Source organism: Pseudonaja textilis, chromosome 3 (genome assembly GCF_049901715.1).
Source record: "Pseudonaja textilis isolate UNSWEBS1 chromosome 3, rPseTex1.2, whole genome shotgun sequence".
NCBI classification, from domain to species: Eukaryota; Metazoa; Chordata; class Lepidosauria; order Squamata; family Elapidae; genus Pseudonaja; species Pseudonaja textilis.
Genome location: NC_141992.1, coordinates 89355434 through 89382163, shown reverse-complemented (window position 1 = coordinate 89382163; position 26730 = coordinate 89355434). Strand labels below are relative to the sequence as shown.

The following is a 26730-nucleotide window of genomic DNA, read 5'->3' as shown; positions in this document are numbered from 1 at the left end:
AATTTTTAGGCTATGGTTGCTTTAAAGTATTGGTTAGAAGTGTTTAAAGATGGCAGAACTTTTTCTGGAACTGAAAATGGAATTTAAAAATATGAAAGAAAAACTGTAAGAGAAAGGGCAATCTTTTGGCTTTCCTGTACAATTTCTAGAAATGGCAGTTTTAGAATATGAAGAACAACAAGGAGTTCCAGAGGGAGAAGAAGAGCTGAATAAAGAAGAGGCCATCTTTAACAAACAAATGGGGCAATAAGGGTTGAAGTGAAAGTAAGGAAAAAAGGGAATTAAAAATTGGAGATTAGAGGAGGTAATTAGAAAAGAGAGCAGTTCGAAAAATAAAATATAAGGAAGAAGCAGAAGGAGGATTACAGAAGGAAGTGTTAAAGAGGAAGGGGGACAAAAACTGGAATAAGAAAAAGAGGGGAAAAAGAAATGGGAAAAGAAATTACAAGAAACAGAATCGGGAAATAAAGAAACATGGAAAATGAACAAGAATAAAAAGAAATACACTGTTCAAAAAAATAAAGGGAACATTTAAATAACACAATGTAACTCTAAGTCAATCACACTTCTGTGAAATCAAACTGTCCACTTAGGTAGCAACACTGATTGACAATCAATTTTACATGTGGTTGTGCAAATGGAATAGACAACAGGTAGAAAGCAGAGGCAGTTAGCAAAACATCCCCAGTAAAGGAGTAATTTTGCAGGTGGTGACCACAGACCACTTTTCAGTTCCTATGCTTTCTGGCTGATGGTTTGGTCACTTTTGAATGTTGGCGGTGCTTTCACTCTAGTGGTAGCATGAGATGGAGTGTACAACTCACACAAGTGGCTCAGGTAGTACAGCTCATCCAGGATGGCACATCAATGCGAGCTGTGGCAAGAAGGTTTGCTGTGTCTGTCAGCATAGTGTCCAGAGCATGGAGGCACTACCAGGAGACAGGCCAGTACATCAGGAGACCTGGAGGAGGCTGTAGGAGGGCAACAACCCAGCATCAGGACCTCTACCTCCACCTTTGTACAAGGAGGGACAGGAGGAGCACTGCCAGAGCCCTGCAAAATGACCTCCAGCTGGCCACAAATGTGCATGTGGCTGCACAAACGGTCAGAAACAGACTACATGAGGGTGGTATGAGGGCCCAACATCCACAGGTGGGGTTGTGCTTACAGCTCAACACCGTGCAGGACGTTTGGCATTTTCCAGAGAACATCAAGATTGGCAAATTCGCCACTGGCACCCTGTGCTCTTCACAGATGAAAGCAGGTTCACAGTGAGCACATGTGACAGACGTGACAGGGTCTGGAGATGCCGTGGAGAACGTTCTGCTACCTGCAACATTCTCCAGCATGACCGGTTTGGCAGTGGGTCGGTAATGGTGTGGGGTGGCATTTCTTTAGGGGGCTGCACAGCCCTCCATATGCTCGCCAGAGGTAGCCTGACTGCCATTAGGTACCAAGATGAGATCCTCAGACCCCTTGTGAGACCATATGCTGGTACGGTTGGCCCTGGGTTCCTCCTAATGAAGACAATGCTAGACTTCATGTGGCTGGAGTGTGTCAGCAGTTCCTGCAAGATGAAGGTATTGATGCTATGGACTGGCCCGCCTGTTCCCCAGACCTGAATCCAATTGAGCACATCTGGGACATCATGTCTCGCTCCATCCACCAATGCCATGTTGCACCACAAACTGTCCAGGAGTTGGGGGATGCTTTAGTCCAGGTGTGGGAGGACAGCCCTCAGGAGACCATCCACCACCTCATCAGGAGCATGCCCAGGCATTGTAGGGAGGTCATACAGGCACGTGGAGGCCACACACACTACTGAGCCTCATTTTGACTTGTTTTAAGGACATTACATAAAAGTTGGATCAGCCTGTAGTGTTTTTTTTCCACTTTAATTTTGAGTGTAACTCCAAATAATTTTGGGGTGATTTTGTTGTCAGCACATTCAACTATGTAATGAACAAAGTATTTAATAAGAATATTTCATTCATTCAGATCTAGGACGTCTTATTTTTGTGTTTCCTTTATTTTTTGAGCAGAGTAGTTTGTTTAAAAGATACAGTGACACTGGTTAAAAACAAAAATTAAGAGAGAGGATACTGCAAGGTGACAAGGGATAGTATAAATATATTAGAAATAATAAACTATGTAGAAAATAGGAAAATATACATTATTAAAATGGAAGATGACACTGGTATTATTAATGGAATGTGTTAACAATCAAATCAAATATAGAGATAAATGGAATAAAGGTGAAAGAAGGGAAAATATGGGAAGTATATTAATTAATGTATGGAATCTAATTGAAATGAATTATGAGAATTATTGTAAGAAGAATATATGGTGAAAAGAGAGGTATGAAAATATGTATATTAATTATATTTAATGACTTATAAAATATAATTGAAATGAATTATGAGAATTATTGTAATGAGATCAATATCAGTTTCTAGGATGAATTTGAACAGATTAATTATTTTGTTTTCTTTCTTTTGAATTTTAAAGTATATTGGGGTAACTTTAGGGGAAAGTACCATGCGGAATCAGACTGAAAAGGGATATATGTTATAATATAGTTATTAGGAGTTGAATGTTATTACTGCTTAAGGGGACAATTTAAAATCTGAATGTTTAATGGGATTTGAAAGGGAACTAATTATAAGATATGAAGGTGACACATTCTAATTGGCAACTATAGGGGAAACCTTGTTTTGTAATATTTGTAATGAGGAGGGATTTTTTGGGAAATGATTAAATAAAAATATGTAATGAAATTGTAAACAGGACAGATAAAAGTACAAGTATAATTATTAGGAAGATATGAACATTTTGAAAAGGAAATGAAATAGATTTAGAAGTGAATGAGAAAGCTATAAAATAAGCCTAAGGGAAGTATTTGAGAGAAAAAAATCAATAGAGAATATATAAAGTAGTGGTAAGATATGAAATTATATATGAAAGATGAGTATGTAACTGAGATTATATCTGTATGGAGATGTGAAAACCTGGAACCATGCTGTTCGCTAAAACAAGATGTTCTATTTTTCTTTTTTGTGTGTGTGAAAACTCAAATAAAATTTTGTTAAAGAAGAAGAGAGAAGCAAATTCTCCAAAGCACCTGAAGGCAGGACAAGAAGTAATGGATAGAAACTTATCAAAGAGAGAACCAACCTGAACTGAAGAGAAATTGTGTGACAGTGAGAACTTGTTTGACAATATATTCAGTGGAACAGCTTGCCTTTAGAAGCTGTGGATGCTTCATCACTGAAGGTTTTTAACAAGAGATTTGACAGCCATTTGTCTGGAAAGTTATAGGGTCTTCTGCTTGATCAGAGGATTAGCCTAGAAGACCTTGAATGTTCCTTCGAACTCTGTTATTCTGTACTGGACTGAATTATGTTATCACCTGATAAATCTGGCTATCAGGATAGCCTTCAGAATCTTATAATGCCTTCCATTATGAAAAGCTTGTGCCTGAACCAAGTAGCTCCGATGAAAATGGTTGTGAAGTGAACTCCCCATCCACATATGAAAACACTGATGGTAAAGAGATATGTTGGAGTTGTGAAGGGAATTAACTCTAGTAAAATGCCTTGATACTAGGTAAAATCAAGGAGGAACAGAAATTTTCTGAGTCTGAAAAAATAGAATAGCAACACTCTGCCCATTAGGATATATTTGAAGATGAGCCAAGTGAGATCTGATATTGTAGCTGTCATGTGGATAATTATATGGGCTTTTATTCTTGTTGAGAAGGTGATCTGAAATATACCTGCTATACATGGAGCTGTAACAACAGTAGCATTTGTCATTACTACAACCATGTTTCTCCGAAAACTTGACCCACCCCAATACTAAGCCCAACCTTAATTTGGGGGGGTGAGCCTATCCCTACCCCAAAAATAAGCCTGAGGGATGGGCATGGCCCTTCTATTTCTGGGCGCAGCACTTCTGCTTGTTGGGTTGCTTCCCGAAAGCCGGCAGCTCCACAGCCAGCTGCTTTGCTTTTTCCCTCTTTTTGGGAGGCTCGCGAGAGGCTTTTTGGTGAACGGGAGGAAAATGGGGAGGGGGAATTTTCCTGCCTGTCATCTATTCTTCAAGCTCAGCACAGACTGAGGGAAGGATGCCAGGCAGGAAAATTCCCCCTCCCCATTTTTCTCCTGTTCGCCAAAAAGCCTCCATTCTGAATGCTGAAGGTTTGGAATGGAGGTGACGGTGCATCCACAAGGCGTCCAGCTCATCAAGTCTGCCCTGCTGCTTATTTTCAAGTCTAAAAGAAAGTAAGACCCGGTCTTATTTTCTGAGAAAGACGGTATTAATTATTATCAGAACTGTGAGAGGGAAGGGTCTCATTGCCAAAGTGTTATTCATGTGAGAGAATGGAAGTAATGAATACCATACTGAAATACGAGCATTTAAAAAAATATTTTTGATGGCAAATGTTCAATACAGGTTTGACCCTGCTTTTTTAACACTATTTCTGGTGAATATTCTCTATGTCGTATAGAGAGGGGGAAGCCATCGAACATAATTCTGGAAATCTTTAGAAGTTACAGGGTGTTTTGGTGAACTCGGTATAAAACCTATAACCTTATGAAACAACCAACATAATCCCAAAGTTCTTAACTATAGAAGTCCAAATACCTTGAAAGTGAGCCAAATGATCTTCAAATGATAAATATACAGGAGGATCAAGGTCAAAGATTGTCTGATACCTGTAGTTCTGCTGAACTGAGTCAGATGTTGCTAACATATAATGAAAATTTCTGAGCACCAACAGGATGCTTTTTCCCTCTGAAAGTCTGGTGGCCCTTAGTTCAGTAGGACTATAGGAGTAACAAAAGGGATAAACAAATGGATGAAGCTGAATGGTGAGCTGAAAATAATTCCTGCTTGGCAAATTGTGCTGCTTCTGTTAGAAAAAAATTGTACTGTTTCCTTTAATTTGTGAATGAGATTGGATTGAGTCTATTTTCTGCTACAAAATTATGGTATTTAGCCATACATGTTTAACAGTTGGCAATATGAACTGAAGCAAAAGAAGGAGACAGGTTATATTTGTCTAATCTTCTGACCTTAACCTGGACAAAAATTGCTATTAATGTTAGGAATAAAATTGCTTTCATTGTAATAGAATCAGGTGCTAAAAACTGGAACAAGAATATACCTTCATTGACTCTGTAAAGTTTATTGAGATGGTGAAACTTTGATGACACAGAAGCATTTCCCCAAGAGAATGTTGCTTTCTTCCGAAACTGTAAAGTATTGAAACTTTGCTAGGATGTGGACCTGTTGTATTAACTAGTAAGACAGGATCTCTTCTATGGTGGGTGCCAATAAATTTCAAAGTTAATGGTATTATAGTCATATATTGATTTGCAAATGAGACTAATAATTGTTGCAAGCTAATTCAGTAAAAATCTGGTATTGTTCACAAGAATTTGTGTCATTTTCACTAAAATAAAAGAAACAAAGCAGTATGAATGAATCCTAGAGATCTTAACTAAGAAGGGTACACAAGAGGGTCAGGCATTGTGTAAGAATCCTGGAATGGGTTGTGAAGGGTATATGAGAGGCACCAGATGGGTCAAGGAGGATGTGCAAAATACAGTACAGCACAAATCAGGAAATTGAATTTCTGGGTAAAGCAGCAGGGAAGGTGATTGCAGGTATTTGGCAACCAGTTGTAAGTGTGAACAGGTAGCCAGGCAACCAGTTCTCAGTTATGTGATGTAGGACTGTGACAGGTAGAACTTGGAGGATCAGTTGTAACCACCATCTGTTTGGTTCTGTCATACTTCAAATAATTAGTGAATGAATGATCATAGGTTGAGTATATCCTCTCCTTGTTTAGCAATTGCAATCCATTCCTTAAATTAGAGGTAAAATGTTTGCTACCAGTAGGTGTGAACACGTGAGAGAGAAAGAGAGAAGCTGCACAGATTATTGATTGCTACAGGTTCATTCAGATAAAGCTCCCATACAGTTATGCCAGCATTACTCTCACTCCCATGTGCATGGCTGTCAGGTACAAAATTTGATTATAAGTGCACACATTGATTGGGATTTTTAAAAAAACTAGTATTGCGAATAGCCTTTAAACAAGGTAGATATCTTCTTGACTAATAATCATAATAATCATTATCCTAAATTTCTGCAGTGAAAAACATAAAATATAGAATATATATTTGTAGGAGGACCTTTGCACTCATTAATTTGCCTTTCTGATAATAAGTACCCATCTTTTACTCCAAAATGTTATTAAACATATGTAAAAATCTGTAAAAATGAAAGTATACTTTACCTGTAATCCCCACAAAGGTAAGCTTCGATTCACCCAAATAATAAGTGACCTGAAAAATTATAGCAACAAAGGGAATGAATTTATGTATTTATTTCAGGGGTGGGGGGAGAGAAAACCTTATCTGAACAAGCTATTCTCCCTCCAAATCCAAATTAACACTCTGGAATTATTGTTCTCATGAATTCAAAATATTTTGATTTATGAGAGAAGAGCGGGAGGGAGATACTCTAGAGTTAAGAAACTGATTAGATGTTTCAGGTAATAATGCATGAAGTCATCCATGGCTCACGTTCCTATCAAATACTGCAGTCACATCAAATGTCATAAGTGACTAGTTTATCTTTGTATGGAACTCATTATTGTTCTTCATGCATTACTCATTTGAATAGTAGGCATAAAATAAAATGGCTAGGAGCAGTTCTTACCTTTGTTTCCCCACCCCCCCCCAAAAAAAATTGAGATATTTTTTCTTTTTTTGCTTGTTTGTATGCTGCAAGTAGCAGCTATGCTCTTGTCTTTGTTTTCAGAATTGAAGTCAACCATGGCTTCTTCAAATACATGCATAAGCAATACATATTCATACATTTTTCTATGTTCTTAACAATTTTTCTCCATGAAATCCTGTAGATTTATATAACTCAAGGAAAATTTAAGGAATACTTAAGGTCATGTATTGGAATAATGGTAACGGTTGTATATTACTTTAATTGTGAGACACAGATCTGCCATGAAGTGGAGGAAGAGTTTATTTAATTGCTTTGTTCTCTCAATACTATTTTTTTATTTTATTTTTTAAATGTGACAGAATGTCTAATAGACCCTGAAAACAGAGAGGAGAGAACAGAGTTCGTTTTGCTGCAGTATACCTTGTAAATACAACCAATGTATAACCTATAAAGCATTTCAGTTTAAAATAAAATTTCCTTTTTGATGTAGAATCCGGACTGCTTTCATTTGATTACTAAAATATTCGTAAATTCTAAATTCCATTTATTTGTTTGTTTCAAAATATTTCTTCCTATCCACATCAGGCTTGAGTTCATTTGGGGTAACTACAATCCGCTAGCCACCCATTTTGCACAAAGGGCAGTGCCTGCTAAATATCAATAAGTACATACATTATTTAGAAAAAGAACCTAATAATTTAAGTTAAAAACATCGATTTGCTGCTATAAACACATCCTTAAACTTACCAATCTATCTCTGCAGAAATGTTGTTTTGACTGGAACATCCCTGTTTTAATTCCTTGCTAGCAGACATCCAAATGTAAAATCCATTTTCATTTAGAAAACAGCATAATATCATAACGAAATATGTTATGAAAAAAAAGAAAGCCAGACAAAATCATTAGTTTGTTATAATATTTTAAAGGGTTGTAAAATATCATGCAGGTTACAATTTTAAAAATGAAAGACAATAAATGAGGGTTATTGTGGGTGCGAGTTGCATGATTATTATCAAACACACTGTATTTTAAAACAACATTTTAAGATGTTAACATGGATATTTAGAACACAGAACTAAATGAACTTTTATGCATATATAAAAGCACATTCTTGCTTAATTATATATATATTAATATACCAAAAACAAAACAAAACAAATAATAAAAACACTCATATTTCAAAAGAGTTGCCATGAAGATTTTGACTGGCTGAAAATTATGGGAATGTAACCATGTATGTCAAAGGGAGGGGTGTGGCACAGGATATCATATGGATTGTAATATCTATGCACAAATATCACAAATTATGTATTAGCATTATTACAGAATTGACATCACTTGCATGACAACATCATGATTTTGTTCACTATCATTGTAAATTGTACTGGATGCCCACAGATTTAATCAAAGGTGTTTTTCTGCTAGCAAAGTGGTTCAACTCAATTTAAGAAAATAATGTTATGTAACAAAGCAACTCAATATGATTTGTTCATATTCATATTGAAATAACAGATGGTTCTGAAAGGGGCCAAGGTATAGAGGGATTTCTAGGTTAAATCATACACTATTTTAAATTGTATTGCTAACCAATACAGAGCCCACAGCAGAGTTATTGGCATGTAAGCATTTTTATAAAAATCCATTATTAGATATAGAGATAGATAGTCATAGACTTTATAGATAAACTCTGGGTGTGTATGTTTGTGTGTGTATACAGTTCATACACACAGAGAATATATAATGAAAAGTCTCAGTCTCTTTCTCTCTCTCTCTCCCTCTTTTTTGAGAAAATCATTTAAAACCCCATTGACTTCATGGATAATTAGGAATTAATTTGATAAATTTACTAATTGAAAACTGGTGGACAATATAACTCTATAGACTTCTGTTAGTAACTATTTTAAATGATTCATCACTCCTAAATAAATGATAAGCAGCTGGTTAACATTCTTTTTTAAAATAAATCATGAACATACTAAGTCTCCGTTTTATGTACATTACATTTTGCAATGTCCTGTAAATATTAGATATTTATTCAATTCTGCTGGAAATAAGTGGTACAATCTATAAATTTAGAGAGGAGCTGTAATGAGAACCCACTTTCTGTTTAAGCAAACAAAGTTGTTCTGAGATAATATTTACAGAAGTTTAGAATTATGACAAAAGTGTTTAAAAGTAAAGGAAATAATAAAGGAAGAGAAGGCTGAGGCCGTGGTATCTAAAATCTAGTATTTGAAACGTTAACATTCTTTTTCAGTCTTAAATTTAATGCACTTTACCAAAACAAACAAACCTAAGCCACAATTATTCTTCCAGTTGAGGAAAATGTCTATATTAAACATAATAATGATATTCTGGTGTTATGAATTCAAGGGCACAAAATCCAAAGACTCAGTATATTGAAGTCAGTCTCATTCAATTCAGTGTATCTTTTAAAATAAATGTTTTTAATTGTTTAGGACATTTTGTATAAAAACCTATTTCCTTAGTAATAGTATGGACCCAACCAGTATGCTTGCTGAATAGAAAAATAAACATTTTCAAAATTATTAGTAGCCCCTTTCAAAAGTAGTAACTGAATAATAATACCAGGGTATGCAAAATAGTTCCATAAACATTCACAAAAAAGGTATTCAAATCAACTGCTTGATTTCAAATCAAATCATGATTTATTTGACAAGAATTATGCTGTAAAGTCCTGTAAGTCATGGAATCAATTATTAACCAATCCATTATCCTCCATTTAGAGACAAACAACCTACTCTCTAATAAACAATTTGGTTTCAGAAAAAAACTACCCTGTAATCCGCAACTCTTACACTGAAAAAACATACTACACAACTCGATCAGGGCAAAGCAATAGACGCAATCTACATAGACTTCTGTAAAGCCTTTGATTCAGTGGTACACCACAAACTACTCCTAAAATGAAAATCTTATGGTATCTCTGGACACCTGCATAACTGGATAGAAGCATTCCTGTCAAACAGACAACAAATGGTCAAAATTGGGAGTGTCCTATCAAATCTGTACCTGTCAACAGTAGTGTACCCCAAGGCAGTGTTCTAGGACCAACTCTTTTCATACTCTATATAAATGACCTCTGTGATCATATTAAGAGCAACTGCATTCTCTTTGCTGATGATGTAAAGCTATTCAACACCACAGACAATACTGCTACCCTTCAAAAAGACCTCAACTATGTATCAGAATGGTCAAACAAATGGCAACTTCAAATCTCAACAAATAAATGCTCTGTCTTACATATTGGCAAAAATAATCAGAAAATAAAATACAAGCTGAATAGTCAAGACCTTGTTGATGATCCAAACTCTGTCAAGGATCTTGGAGTACTCATTTCTAATGATCTCAGTGTGAGAGTCCACTGTAATTACATAGCCAAAAAGGCATTAAGAGTTGTTAAACTAATCCTATGTAGCCTTTTCTCTGGTAATATCACACTACTAACTACAGAATACAAAAAAATTGCTAGACCAATACTTGAATACAACTCATCAGTCTGGAACCCGTATTACATATCTGATATTAATACAGTTGAGAAAGTGCAGAAATATTTCACAAGAAGAGTTCTCCACTCCTCTACTCATTGCAAAATACCTTATGCCACCAGAGATGAAATTCTAGACCTAGAAAAACTAGAACTACACCGCCTTCGGTCCGATCTAAGTATAGTATATAAAATGATACATTGCAATGTCCTACCTGTCAATGAATACTTCAGCTTCAACCATAACAATACAAGACCACACAATAAATACAAACTCAAGGTAACCGCACCAAACTTGATTGCAGGAAATACGACTTCAGTAACAGAGTGGTCAATGTCTGGAATACTCTACCTGACTCTGTGGTTTCTTCCCCAAACCTCAAAAACTTTAACCTTAGAATGTCTACTATTGACCTCACCCCTTTCCTAAGAGGTCTGTAGGGGGCATGCATAAGCACACCAATGTGCCTACCATCCCTGTCCTATTGTTTCTTTTTATTTCTCTCATATGTATCCATTTCATGTATTCATAACTATGTTTATACTTATACCTGTTACCTTATAATCGCTTGATAACTAACTAACTAACTAAATAAATAAATAGAATCATGGCAAGAGGAAAGCCAACTTCACCAGAGTCATAGGCTACCAAAAGCACAGCTGCTCTAATGCATGTTTTCCTATTTTTCCACTTGTATTATTGCCTTTGCTAGATTTTAAAATTAGGGGCAAAGAATGCCTTTCAAACAAATTTAGATGAAAAGTGGTTCCATATCAAGATTTAATATTAATGACACCTAGAGGGATAATATATTAAAATGCATGCATGCAATTTTGTTAAAAATCATTGTTTCTCAAAAGAAGAAAAAACTCATTAATATAAATAAACCTGGGGGGGGGGGACAGAATCTGAACTTAACAGAGGCCTAAAATAAGACAACAAAAAGAAAACAGGCAAATACAAAGAAACAACTGTAAGTCTAGGGTTTAATTCAGCCTGGCTCTTGATTATAGAGCAGAATCCTATTTTTAATTATTATTGACAAATACTTATGTTTTGGACTATGTCAAGATCTTTCTATTGGGTGCTAATCACATAAAAACATTAATGGCAAAACAAAGGTATAATAAGTAGTAATTTTGGGGGAGGTATGGTGATTTAAACATTATTATCCCCCTGACTTTACAACTTTTACATTGGGGAAAAATATGAATTGGAAATAGCTGCAAACCAAGAGTTATATATCTGTTAATCCCATATTTAAATATTAGAATTATTAAATATTAGATTTTTTTTCAGTTAACATAGAAAATAGCACAACTATGCACAGGAATAATAATGATATCCTTGGAAACTGCCAAGTTATCTAGTAATGGGAAGATTCGTTCATACACATGAGTTTGCAGCAATCTCCTGGTTTCTCCTACTATTTTATTCGTTAATTTTATGTATTAGATTTATGTGCCAACAGTCTTTGCATTTCATCAAAGTGATCAAAGTAGTAAAAGTAGTAAATTTCTAAAGTTTAATAAAGTTTTCTATATGCTGTACCTGTTTGAAACATAATTAAAACGAAGGCAAAACCAAGGGAAGGGAGATATCTCTAAATAAATAAACTGCACAAAGTACCTATGCAATGTCTACTTTCTCTATAAAGTCAAGCTAATGCTGTTAACTTCATCTGAAGCCAATCCTAAAAGTATCTTTTTCTTCCCAATACAATAAATGTGTGCCCAAGACAGGCTTGCATACACAACTGTATGTTTGCATATGTCTAGGCACCCTGTTTCACAGCTACATTCCAAGGACAAAACAAGGACAAGACAAAAATCCAATTAATTTTAATTGAATAAATAACAACTGGATGAGATTGTCTATATAAGGACATCATATTTCAATAAATCCCTTAAGTCAGACATGGATACACAACTGTGTTTGCCTATTTCTATAATTCTGAAGCTACATTCTAAAAATAAACAAGGACTAGGGAAAAAAATCAATTATTTTTAATTGAATAAATAACTAGTGAATAAAATTGTCAATAAAAAGCACTTCATTTTAATTCATTCAATAAATCCTCCCCAACTGTATTTAACAATTATTCAAACCATTATTTCTTAAATATATGCACATGCACTCACACACATTTATGAAGGATGAAGGGAAGGAAGATAAAGAAAGGTGAAGGAGCAAAATAGGCCACCATTGAAGTGACTGGAATAACTGAGCAGGGAAGGAAAGAAAGTGCCCAAGATTTTTTATAACAAATTCAACAATGCTGCTATGCTTAGCAGGCGCAGATGTGTATATGCATATTCTATAGTAAATTCAATGCTGCTTACTCCAGGTTAGAATGCATAGCCTTCTTTTACAATGGGTATTTATCTGTTTGTTTCAGCTTATTCTACATGATGGTAATAGAAATGTGGAAGAAATCTTTGAGGTAATAGAGATGTCATTCTCTCCCCTTCCCCTCCCAATATGTAGTTTAAAAAAAAAACCCACCTCAACAGCATAATGCATGGGTGTCAAACTTGCTGTGTCAGGTGATGTTTCAAGGCATTTTTCCAATTCGCAGATCTGGGATGGGCTTAGCCTGTGCGTGATACATCTGGCCAACAGACCGCCAGTTTGACACCCCTTAGAATAATGTGTGTTGGGTTGTGAGGCAAATAGAGGTAGTCCTCAACTACCTACATTCTAAAAAATAGTATGGCTAAAAAGCCAATGAAATTGTTCTCTGTATTGACAGAGGAATAGATGCCAGATCACATGAAGTGTTAGTACTGCTTTATAACACCTTGGTAAGACCACACTTGGAATGCCACATCCAATTTTGGTCACCACAGTATAAAAAAAAAAAAAGATGATGAGACTCAGGAAAGATGATTAGGGAGCTGAGGACTAAAACTTATGAAAAACAGTTGCAGGAATTGGATATGTCTAGTCTAGTGAAAAGAAGGACTAGGAATGACATGACAGCAGTGTTTGAGGAGCTGCAACAAAGAAAAGGGATTCAATCTATTTTTGAAGCACCAGAAGGCAAAACAAGAAGCAGTGGATGGAAATTAATCAAGGAGAGAAGCAATCTAGAACTAAGGAAATTTCCTTGCAGTGACAATAAACCATGGAACGGCTTGCCATCACCAGGAGACTATTAAAAAGAGACTGGACTGTCATTTGTTTGGAATGGTGAAAGAAGTTGGATTAGAAGACCTCCAAAGTCCCTTCCAACTCTGTTTTTCTAGTATTCTGACTTACAATCATTTGTTATAGTGACCATTTTAACTTACAATGGCACTGAAAAATGACTCATAAATGTTTTTCACACTTATAAACATCAAAGCATCCTCATGGTCACATGATCAAAATTTGGGTGCCTGGCAATTGGCATGTATTTATGGCAAGTGCAATGTCCTGGGCCCATGTGATCATCATTTGTAACCCTCCAACCGGCTTCTGAAAGCAAAGTCAATGGAGGAAGCCAGAATCACTTAATGACTGTATGATTCATTTAAAAACTGCAGCAATTCGCTCAACAACTGTGGCAAAATTGGTCATAAAATGGGGCAAAACTCCCTTGCCTTGCTTAGCAACAAAAATTTTGGACTAGCTGTAAAAACCTTGGTGCATTTACTTTATATGTAACATTAGTTTCGAAAGTACTTTTTATAATCTACTCATTATGCAATCCTGCAAACACAATCAGGGAAAAGCAGAGGTGAGAGCATGATAGTTAGCCTGTTTATTGTTCTATTTAATCAAAGTGAATGCAAAGCCATGGTTTAGCAGTACGTATATAAGCTTGAATGAATTTAATCAAAGCAATGAGATTGGGTACTCTTTTTCCTCTCCTTCAGCAGCCTTTAGTTTTCTTTCTTACGAATGTTAGCATGTCATTTAAAAAAAAAAATCAAAGAGTGGGATTTGAAGTAAATGATTTGAAGTTCCCTTCTTTAGAATCAGTGGTTTGAAGCAATGCTGTGTTCTGATCTAACAAAGCCAGTTTTCATGAAAAATTAAACTAAACTTTAAAGGAAAAGTATCTCCTGTGGAGCCAAGGGCATCATAGTATTGGTCTCTTTTCCTTATTGTAAGCAAAGGCTTATGCAGAGAGATATGAAGCAGGATAGTGCTTTGAACTGAAAGGTTTTTTTCTAGATATGGATTAAGGCATCTACAATTGGCATTTTGCAAAATTCTCCTACAAATATGGACTTTGTTTGAGCTCTGAACTTGTCTAATCTATGAAGGCTTTTAGATAGATCTGTTGGCTGACGGCTTTTAACTCACTTTTTTAATTAAAATGTACATATAGTTGTTCAAGCATACACTTTTTGTGTATTTGTAAAAGTTAAACTACTTTGCTATTAAAATTAACAACAAACACACTATATTTATTATATTGGCTTGAACATGCTTGCACATACTCATGCAAAAATTCCTTTAATAAAACAAAATTAGGTAAGTCCTCTGAATAATAACAGCAGCAATAACAGCTTCAATGTCAACAATAATCAATTAAAAACACACAAAATACCAGAATGTTAGGGACAGCCAATAGTTACACATATTTTCATAATAAAAATGCACAGAAACAACAGCCAAATAAAGTAAACACACAATCCCATAATCTTTAAAATAACAAAGCCAATTAGTCAAGCCCTATATCCTGGAAAAATAACTAAACAATAATTGAAATGAATATAAGTCCTTCAACAAGCCAATTTGAAAGCTTATTAGCTGTCTAGATAAAGATCAGATTTTGCAATATTGTCCAGCTGTAGTCAACTTCTTCCATTATATCCCTTACTGGAAAAAAACATGTTTTCAAAATCTTTTGAAAAATATTAAAATTAGTTGTTTTTTTTCAGGTAGTCCAGAGACTAGATGCTTGAATACCTTTGATTGTGAAAAAGGGAGACCAAAGCACTTCCCCAAACCCCTGCAATACTACACAGAGAAGGATAGCAAACAGTGCTAAAAATCCAAAACAACTTTTGAAGGAACTTGTGGCAGATGGGCATAGGAAAATCAGAGAGCAGTATGAACAGACAACACACACACACACACACACAAAAACCCAATACCTGAACTGACTCAGAAGGGGGGAAACAAAAGGTTCCACAAATAAACTGTTATAACAGTAAAGATCTGACATAAGTCAACTTTCCTGCCTCTGTGTTCAAGATGTGATGACCTGGGGTGTGGCACAAAGGCAACACAGTCAAATAAGTAAGAAGTGTTCCTTTAGTACCTCCAATTTTGCCCCCAATGTCCAGGTTACCTTTGGCTGGAGAAAAAACTCTCCCAAGAACAGTCTTTAAATGAAGGAAATTCAGTCCAAAAACAAAGTACATACAAACTATAAATAAAAATCCACACAAACCACGCTGCAGTAATTAACCTGACAGGGCAGGAGAAGGAATTGCAGGCTTGAAAGACCAGCAGAACACACACAGTTGGGAAGACGCCAGGAACCCAGATAAGCCTCGACGATACCAGATAATTCACAATTTGTTCCCAAAAAGTTGCTGTGTGCAGCTTCCCTTTTTAAACACTGTGTTCTCAGCTGCAGCTAATAAAGGGAATCAGGGCCCTTTCCTCCCCCATAAGCCATGCAACTCACATTGCTTCCTTCTCTGTTTCTCCCTGCGTGCCCTACGATGAAGAGGGGGTGAGCTTGGGTCTTCCTCCGAATTCCCCTTCCCGTGCTCTACCTCTCCCCTGCTCTTCCCAGCCAGCCTTTACCCTTTCCCAGTTTCTTCCACAGCCAACAGAGCCATACTCCCGCTCCCTGTCAGCTGCTCGGCCTCCCCCTCTGAATCAGATTCTGACAGGGGCATGACACAACGAATGGAGGAGCTGATAAGATATTCATGACAAAGGACCAAGCTATTTGAGGGACTGCTTCTTGCTGATTACATCTACCTGGCCTATCACATCTGGCAGAATATGTACATGTTGCAGGTCCAGTTTACTAAAGAGTAAATTGACTTTGCTTGTGAGAAGTTCACCAAAGGTGATCATATGACCTTGGGACACTGCAATCATCATCAATACGATCCAATTATCAAGCATCTGAATGTAAATCATGTGACCATAGGGATGCTGCAATGGTCATAAGTGTGAAACAATTATCATAAGTCATTTTTTTCAGTGCCATTGTAACTTTAAACCAAGGGTCTTCAAACTTGGCAAGTTTAAGACTTGCGGACTTCAACTCCCAGAATTCCTGAGGTAACATGACCGGAGGAGGAATTCTGGGAGTTGAAGTCTTCAAGTCTTAAAGTTGTTAAGTTTGAAGACCCCTGCTTTAAATGGTCACTGAATGAACTCTTGTAAGTCAAGGACTATCTGTATTTTGGTCATTATTCCATATGCAAAAATAGTGCATTGTAATGTATATTATGTGAGATATAGTAGCAAGAACAACCAATGTTCTGGTCTCCTTAATATTTTACTTTATCAACAATCTGCTAATTAAGTTTTGCCTGCAATATTATAGCCCTCTCTACCTGCACATAATGAAATGTGAAATTGAATTACAAATGACTCCTTGTAGAATAAAAATATGGTAGGAGATCATATATTATGCATAACAATTCCTCAGGCATTTTGAGAGAAAAATTAAAAGAAGATTACCATCCATGTTGCTGATATGGATCATCCAGGAGCACCCGAACTATATATAACATGCAGCTTAAAAGTTTGAGTGAAAAATTGAATAAGCGGATTCTCAGGCCTGTTGGGAAAAAAAGAAAAGTGAATCAAACTAAATTAAGAAAAGAATACTTGCAAGTTACTAAACTGACTGAAAAGTAATATCCTCAGGCCTGTCAAAAATTGTTTAAAGTCTTTAGAGTGTTAAAATATTAATAAATGTATTGATTTCAACTTTTCGAAAACCATCTCCCCCTTATCTTTGGACTATCTTCCTTCAGATGGGGAAAAAAGAAAGAGAAAACAAATTAAAGCATTAATAGACATCCAACTCTACTCTTTTTCTTATTCATGCAGACTCAACTTACCCATTTGAAAAAAAACCAAAAAAACAGGAGCAGGTGTCAGGAACAAGCAACCACCACTATCTGTGAATATCTTAAGTCAGCAATGTTATTGACTTCCACTTATATTACAAGAGTTTCTGCAGACTGCCTGCTGTCCATGGGAACAACTAGGTAAGGTTTAATGGATCTTGAAAAAGGTTGATGCTTATGCCTCTTGATGCTATACAAGAACTCAAAGTTAATCTTCCCTTTGGCTGGCAGTTTCCCAACATCAGAATGGAATGGGACAAGTTGCCACAGCCAACTTGCCACGGCCAACTCACTGCTGCCAATTTGCCCTGGCCAACCTACTGTAGCCAGCTTGCCACACCTTACTTGCCATGGGATAATTCAACAATTTTATTTAATTATTTAAAATAATTTTGAAAATATTTTCATTTTTGTCCTTCATACTTCATTTTCTCCCTCCTTTTTGCATCCTTTCTTTAACAATTCTATTTCACCATTCTTCAATATATAACTTTTGTATCACGGCAAGTTGTCAAACAGTGAGTTGGCCGTTGCGAATCGTCCTGTAGTGAGTTGTCCTAGACCCATATCAGGGGGATCCACAGTGATGGCTAAGCGTTTCAAAATGGTAGGTATAAACTAGGTAATCAAAGCCACATCCCTTTTCAATGTACATTACAGGCACTGTATGCATATAAAAAGGAGTGAGGGTTCAAACATCTGGTTGCATCTATCACTTTGACCTGCCACTTCAGACACTCTCGGCTTTCTCCTAGGATGAAGTCATGGAAATGAAAGTACCCACACAAACCTCAAGCTAATATGTCTTATCTTCCATCACTAGGCCAAAGAACAACAACTTGCCTATGGGGAAGAACCCGGAAAATGTAATTGATCATTGTTACCTTTCTTATCTTGCACAATTTATTACTTATGGAGTACTGTGGAAACAATGTAAGTTATTTAAAGCATACTACTGTGGACTAACAATTCATAATCTATGCAATGCAAAAAAAAAAAGTCAAGGATACAGGTTAACTAGCAATCTTATGGAACAATGTAAACATTTCTGTGGCACGACAAGCTAGATACAATTCAGCTTCAAATATGCATTTGAAGTGAGCAGATCACAGTATCTAAATAGCTAATACTGTTATTATAAATGCATAATATTTTATATGCTAAAATATATTATCAAAAATGACTAAAACATTCATATATATGTATATGTGAAGCAGGACTGTCAAACTTGCATGGGCCGGATGCATCATGCACTGATCACACCCATGCCCGGTTTAGGGGGGGAAGTCGCAATACATAATATGATGCCACCGTGACAATATGGGTTTGACACTCCTGATGTAGAGAAATGCAAATTAAAGTATGTTCTTCTTTTTGGCAAACTAATGAGAAGACCAGCTGAAATGAATTTAAATATGCAATTAATGCAATCAATCATTAATGTTCCTCTCCATGCCTAATCAAGGTAATATTCAACTTAAAATAGGTACAGGTGGCTCTCTTTTGTTATCTATTATCAAAAAGGTGCTTTAGCTTATAAGCTACATAGATTGAAAAGAAGCCAGAGATCATCATCAAAGCAAACCAAATACCAGTATTTGTAGCAGCAAGAAACTCCACCTGAGACAAGCAAAAGTCCCATTGGTATATATTGGATCTGCCTTTAACTGGCCATTGCAACTAACAAGGGTGAGAAATTATCTGATCTATTATTCATCATTTTTTATTATCTTTGCATTATTCAGTGATTGCTTCCTACTCTGTCAGAGTACCATCTGGCAGTGGCAAATGATGAAAGCTAATGGCACTGGAAGCTTTAATAACATGTGCAATGAACAATTATATAGTGTTTTCAACGTATTTTGGAATCAGTTTTAATACCTTCATTGTACTGAGGCTGCCTCTATCATAACCATAAATTCCAGTTAAAAATAGATTTGAAAATCACCAATACTCTTCACTTTAGTTAAAATGATAGACATCTTAAAATTTGTAAATTAAATGTTCTGTGATAGCTGATACAACTGATACCTTCCAATAGGAGTGAAAATCCTTCCTATTGTAACCCTAACCTTAATCCTAATTATCCACCATTTTATGTGTGCTTTGACTGGGAAACCAAGTGAATCCTCTAACTCCATGTGTTCCATTATTCATTTATCCTTGTAATCAACCCTATGAAATTGATTATGTTGGGAAGTAACTTCTAAAGAATCACCCAATGAGCTTCATGACTGTGAAAATCCTGCCTAATTTTTATAGGTAGACTTCATGTGAACCTGCACATTGCTGCTGAAGAAACTGAAAAGACTCAAAGATGAATGAAGGGGTCATTAGATTTGACAGACTCAAAGACGAATGAAGGGGTTACTTCAATCTAATGAAGCTATACTAAAATATATATTTCAGACCTTTGGAGGCCAATATAGTAAATAATTTAAGTAAATACCACCTCTTTTTATTCTTGTTTACCATAATCCAAGAGTCAAATAATGTTCCACACAACTTCCTTTTTTCATTTCATTTTATACATATACTAGAGAAGGGGTATCTTTTATATAGATATTGTAAAATATCTCTATAAAAACTCTAATATTACTCATCAAACATGCAAACATATACCCTCTCTTCTTCTGGGATGGTTTACAACCTATAAATTTTTGTATCACATGCTACATTATGACTATCTTAAGCAGAACATGTCATTCAGGATTTTGTTCCAGAAGCATATCTGAAATGAATGTTAGTCTATAATGCATATGGAACCCACTAAGTTTTTAAGTGGTAAATAGATTGTGTCAATGGTTACCATGTGTTAAGTTTTGCATCTCTCTGCTCATGTATAGTACAGAAACCTGCATCTCTGTTAAATATAAATTTCACTTTCATTTTTGCTTCCTAACTTAGAGACCATAAAACTATCCCTTTATTTTACTTCTACTCTTTCCTCTGTCTTCCTAAGATCAGGAAAGCTTTTCTTTGTCAAATTAATATTACAAAATAACAACAGTCATTCTGAATGGTAGCTTACTGAGAATTACACTGCTCAAAAAAATAAAGCGAACACAAAAATAAGACATCCTAGATCTGAATAAATGAAATATTCTTATTAAATACTTTGTTCATTACATAGTTGAATGTGCTGACAACAAAATCACACAAAAATTATCAATGGAAATCAAATTTAGCAACTCATGGAGGCCTGGATTTGGAGTTACACTCAAAATTAAAGTGGAAAAGAACACTACAGGCTGATCCAACTTTGATGTAATGTCCTTAAAACAAGTCAAATTGAGGCTCAGTAGTGTGTGTGGCCTCCACGTGCCTGTATGACCTCCCTACAATGCCTGGGCATGCTCCTGATGAGATGGTCTCCTGAGGGCTGTCCTCCCACACCTGGACTAAAGCATCCCCCAAATCCTGGACAGTTTGTGGTGCAACATGGCATTGGTGGATGGAGCGAGACATGATGTCCCAGATGTGCTCAATTGGATTCAGGTCTGGGGAACGGGCGGGTCAGTCCATAGCATCAATGCCTTCATCTTGCAGGAACTGCTGACACACTCCAGCCACATGCATTGTCGTGCATTAGGAGGAACCCAGGGACAACCGCACCAGGATATGGTCTCACAAAGGGTCTAAGGATCTCATCTCAGTACCTAATGGCAGTCAGGCTACCTCTGGCAAGCACATGGAGGGCTGCGCAGCCCCCTAAAGAAATGCCACCCCACACCATTACTGACCCACTGCCAAACCGGTCATGCTGGAGGGTGTTGCAGGCAGCAGAACGTTCTCCACGGCATCTCCAGACCCTGTCACGTCTGTCACATGTGCTCACTGTGAACCTGCTTTCATCTGTGAAGAGCACAGGGTGCCAGTGGCGTATTTGCCAATCTTGATGTTCTCTGGAAAATGCCAAACGTCCTGCATGGTGTTGAGCTGTAAGCACAACCCCACCTGTGGACGTTGGGCCCTCATACCACCCTCATGGAATCTGTTTCTGACCGTTTGTGCAGCCACATGCACATTTGTGGCCAGCTGGAGGTCATTTTGCAGGGCTCTGGAAGTGCTCCTGTCCCTCCTTGTACAAAGGTGGAGGTAGCAGTCCTGATGCTGGGTTGATGCCCTCCTACAGCCTCCTCCACATCTCCTGATGTACTGGCCTGTCTCCTGGTAGCACCTCCATGCTCTGGACACTATGCTGACAGACACAGCAAACCTTCTTGCCACAGCTTGCATTGATGTGCCATCCTGGATGAGTTGCACTACCTGAGCCACTTGTGTGGGTTGTAGACTCCGTCTCATGCTACCACTAGAGTGAAAGCACCGCCAGCATTCAAAAGTGACCAAACCATCAGCCAGAAAGCATAGGAACTGAGAAGTGGTCTGTGGTCACCACCTGCAGAACTACTCCTTTATTGGGGATGTCTTGCTAACTGCCTCTGCTTTCCACCTGTTGTCTATTCCATTGCACAACAGCATGTGAAATTGATTGTCAATCAGTGTTGCTACCTAAGCGGACAGTTTGATTTCACAGAAGTGTGATTGACTTGGAATTACATTGTGTTGTTTAAGTGTTCCCTTTATTTTTTTGAGCAGTGAAGATAACACTGAGAACTATGTGGGATTCTCCTTATTACAACATTTAGCATAGCATTCAAAAAGTAATATTTTCACAAGCCTCTCAAAAGTTTGTAAATTGTTACCTCAAAATTCTGGATTAGTTACCAGGTATAATTAAGGAACAACTTCAATATCTTTGGGGGTGGGGGTGGGGAAGCTTTGGGGAAAGCCTGAAGGCATTCAATGAAAATTAAACTGTAATATACTGTATTTGGAATAATATGTAAGACTTTATCATATACATAATTCTTGCTTTAAGGAAAATATAAAGCTATCTTTGCTGAAAATTAACATGCTAATATATTTTATGGAAATAAAAATAAAGGACAATCTGTATTAAGTTTGATCAACAGTCACTTACTCTCAAAAAGACCCAAGGGAAACAAACACAATGGGTTTTAGTCAGGCCTGATAATTCGATATGCTTCTAATTCACTTACAATTTTGTTGCCTGTGGAGATTCTCAATCATCCAGGTCATGGTTGTCCCAAAGATGCTTTTCAAAAGGCAGCTGGACTTTGGTTTTTCCCTTGAAAATATTTTGCTTCTTATCCAAGAAGTGTTCTGATTCAAGCTTCTCATCCAAGAAATTTCTTCAATGAGAAGCAGAACATTTTAAGAGAAAAAGCAAAGTCCTGTTGCCTTTTGAAAAACAAGTTTAGGTCAAAGTTATGTTGCCTTTTAATAAAATATCAGAGTTAATAATTACACGAATTCAAAAAGGAAACTAAACAGACTACCCCAAATCAATAAATGCAAATTTTAAGCATTTCCTGTTGAAGTTTATCAATAAAGCAATTTCCCATTGAAGTTCATACTTCCCCAGCTATTCCCCTGTGCAAAGTTGAGGTTGAGGAAGCCAATTTGGATGGTACTCTCCAAGGGACTTATAAAGTTCACAGCTTTCCAAAGATGTTTTTAAGACATTTCTTATTCTAAGCTCTTTCTGACATACATTTGTTTTTACTTCATGAAATGACTTGGGCAACTGAAATAATTGTTCCCCTGTGTCCTCCTCTTTTAAGTGAACTCTGAGGAGCAGTTAATGAATATAGTAGGAAGATGAAAACAACAAGTACTGGAAGAATTGCAATGAATCCAAACCAACTTTAATGAAATCTCAGAACTCAGTTCTCAATACTTATGTCATCAACAATAAACAGCTATTTCTTAACATTTTTGTTGGCTCACAGTGTTGTCTAGATGAGACTTCTCAAGACCTGTTTGTGGTAAACTCACCCGTCTACCACAATTAAGACACTAATTCACTTATTTGCATAAGCAATTTGAGGAAAGAGCAATTCCTGTTTCTGCTTGACTTGAGATTCCACAACTGAATCAAGTTAATCTATAGAAGCCTCCAGAACATGTTTTGCTTTGTGCTGTTGTATGTCTTGATATAGGGAACTGCAATTGATTACACATATATTCAATTCTCACTCTGTCTTGTAAAGACAGAAACTTATGGGATCACCTATACTAAAAGAAAAGGGCTTTAATTATCATCAACTAAGTTATGTATAGGCTGCTCACAATGACAATTGCAGGCATACTTTGAAAGATTCCATCCTTACAGAGGCCTAGCTTCAGTTTATTAGACTACTTTCTGATTAAATCATTGTAATATGTTGTAGCTGAAGCTACTCCTTTGAGTAGATTTTGAATTCTATTGTCTATATGCAGGCTTGTATGATTTTGCGGCTATTTATTGCATTTGTATTTTAACTGCATTATTCATTTTGTGTGATACCTTATGATTATAAATAAGGAAATAATGCACCAAATATTTCCCTGGAAATATATAAATAGTGGCTTTAAAAATTATGTTTATAAAGATTCAATTGCAAAATAGATAATGCATTAAAACAACTTACCATATCAAGTATAATACACAAATTAGGGACTTATTTAAGAGCAACAGAACATAACCTAGTGGTAGATTATTCATTTTGTTTTAATATAATGCTGAGGAATGCCAGTTAAAATATACAAGATCATTAAGATAGGCGGGTGGGTATATTTTTGAGATAGCCTGTGTTAGCTGTGATTATTGGCTTTGAGTTCTGACTAACTCATTCATATTTGCCTTTCTGTAGGAATATTCATCTCTATTCATGCTGGGTTCCCATATTTCTTGGCAGCCCAGAAAGACAGCTGCCTTTTTCCTCTGTCACAAGGCTGGCACAATTTTAAGTTCCATTTTGAGAAATGTTTCACTGTAGACTAGATTGATTGCCTTGATCCACCCCAAATCCTTCCAAAATAGCTTAGCTCATTTTAGTTTGACTAAATATAGCTAGGGGCAGGGAGAAAGGACACAGCAATCCTTCATTCTTTTGTGTCTAATTTGTTCAGTACTTGAAATTTTAAAGTCAGCATGACCATATATTTGAAAGCTAATTGTGAAAATTTTAAAACAGATCTAACTGAAGAACTTCATTTATATACCAAATATGTATATTTTCCCCTACATGACGTTGGTCAGAGCAACCAACATTTAAAAGAAAAAATAAAATAAAATTACAAATTATAAAAATAAAAAAGATAAAATAATTCAGCATAAAACATACCTTGAAGAAATCAATGAGACAAAAAGCAAACAGTATTAAACATCACATTTTATTTGTTTTTATATTTATATTTTTTTCAATATAAATTATTTTACTTTTATTATTAGATGTTTTCAATATTTGTTGCATTATAGGGTGTCAGTGCTTAAAATATATTTACATTTAAGGGGGTTTCATTAAAGGTGAATCCTAACACCTTGCAATCAAGGAAATTATTCACATAGGCATAAGTTTGCAAATGAACCAACAATAAACTATGAACCATGGTGGCGCAGTGGTTAGAGTGCAGTACTGCAGACTACTTCTGTTGACTGCCGACTGCCTGCAGTTTGGCAGTTCAGATCTCACCAGCCTCAAGGTTGACTTGCATCCATCCGAGATGGGTAAAATGAAGACCCAAATTGTTGGGGGCAATATGCTGACTCTGTAAACCACTTAGAGAGGGCTGGAAAGTACTGTAAAGCAGTATATAAGTCTAAGTGCTATTGCTATACTGTTTAATCTGTTTATACAAGTGAAAAAAACTGAGTGAACACTTTTTACTGTATCCTCATTATAATAGTATTACAATTAAAAGTTACTAAACAGAAAAGTATAAGCATACAACATAGTATTACAGAATTAAATTCAGTCCATGTGTTTACCCTGCATAGAGAATCATAACTGCAGCTTTTTAAAAAAGAGTTGCTTTATTTTGTACAGGACATCCAACAAGTATTTACACTAAAAAGTGACAAAAGGTCCAACAGTAGCATCATGTACTCTGTGTGGAATTTTTTTTCCTCTTGATGCATTTAGCAAAAGAGAAAGAAAAGTGTCTGTTTACCAGATCAACAGCATCCTTTCTCTTACTTTCTTCCCTATATGACTTGGCATCTATCTATCCAGCATGTAAATTCATACAGTATTCACCATAACCCTTCATCAGAAAAAAAAGTGATATTTGTTAGTCTAATCAACCTTCATTTCCTTCTAATTAGCTAAAAATTTCCATTTGCTGCCATTATAATTGTATTCAGCAATTTTATTGTCATGAAAAATGAAAAACTGATTAATTATAGCTTATAGCCTGTTTCTGTTTTATAAAAGATAGATTGATTGAAATTCCCATCCTGATTTTTCATCAATTGATGTCATAACATTATTTTTTAAAAAAGGAAAAACTAGCAGATAATGTAACCATATAAAAATGAAGTCACAGAAATCAAGAAAACCTGATCATTAAAAGGAGTCACTAAAATATTTATTTATTTATTTTCCATTTATACCTAATATTTCTATCTAGGGTATTCAAGGTCACTATTATTCTAAAATAAAATAAAATCCTGAAAGAACTATATTATTCATGCATAACAAAATCCCCAACTTAAGGCATCTGCCTTAATTCTTCCTAATAATAACAACAACAACAAAAAAGAACGTTGTATATGCAGTCTTCTAGAATGTGCAATTTATAGGTCTCGGTTGGTTGATCTATTAATCCTAAACAATGTAGATTAATTCATTCTTGGGGCAAATTAATTCTGAATGATAAGACCCTGAACATATTTTTTTTTTCATTTTCTAGAACTTCAAACTTCACATAAACTGATAATAAGGTATCAGAGTATTCTCAAGAAATTTAACTGAAAGAGTTTTAGATTTACAAAAAGCCAACTAAAGATTTTAAAACTTCCTAAGACATTCCTAAAATGTCTTAGTCTGAATAGTTTCTTAAATAATAAGCATTTTTTAAACACTAAACAATTCAGTAAAGAGTTTCTTGGTTGAGCAGAAGTCAACTAAGTTTCACATTACTGTAATGTAATTTTGCAAAAAATTAAAGAAAAAAGAATGAAAATATAATCAAAATATATAACACAGAGGAATCAAATGATCTTGCCTAGAACGATTTAAAAACAGAAAAAGAAATCCATATATACAATCTAAAGCAGGGGTGTCAAACTCATGGCCCACGGGCCAGATCTGGCTTGCGGAATGTTTAAATCTGGCCCATGGCACCAGTCTAGATATATCAAGGGACTGGTCCGCGGTGCCTCTGGCAGTTAAAACGGGCTGCATGCTGCCCCACACAGCTTGTTTTTACCCTCCGAAAATCAACTGCAAAAAAGGGCCCAAAAGAGTCCAAAAATGGGCTGAAAAACAGGCCCCGAAACAGGCCGAAAAAAGGCTCCAAAAAGATTTTTAAAATGAGCTGAAAAATGGACGTAAAAGGCACCCCAAATAGGCCAAAAA

At 36.0% G+C, this 26730-nt stretch overlaps 1 protein-coding gene across 1 annotated transcript in view; it reads right to left on the bottom strand.

Moving 5' to 3' along the window:
• Nucleotides 1–26730, bottom strand: part of KCNT2 (potassium sodium-activated channel subfamily T member 2) — a 239011-nt gene that overhangs the window by 127293 nt on the left and 84988 nt on the right. The window contains exons 4-6 of the mRNA XM_087930344.1: nt 16908–17007; nt 7501–7557; nt 6308–6356 (exon numbers count right to left, since the gene is read on the bottom strand). Coding sequence (XP_087786470.1) covers nt 6308–6356; nt 7501–7557; nt 16908–17007 — 206 coding nt within the window. The remainder of the gene's footprint in view (nt 1–6307; nt 6357–7500; nt 7558–16907; nt 17008–26730) is intronic.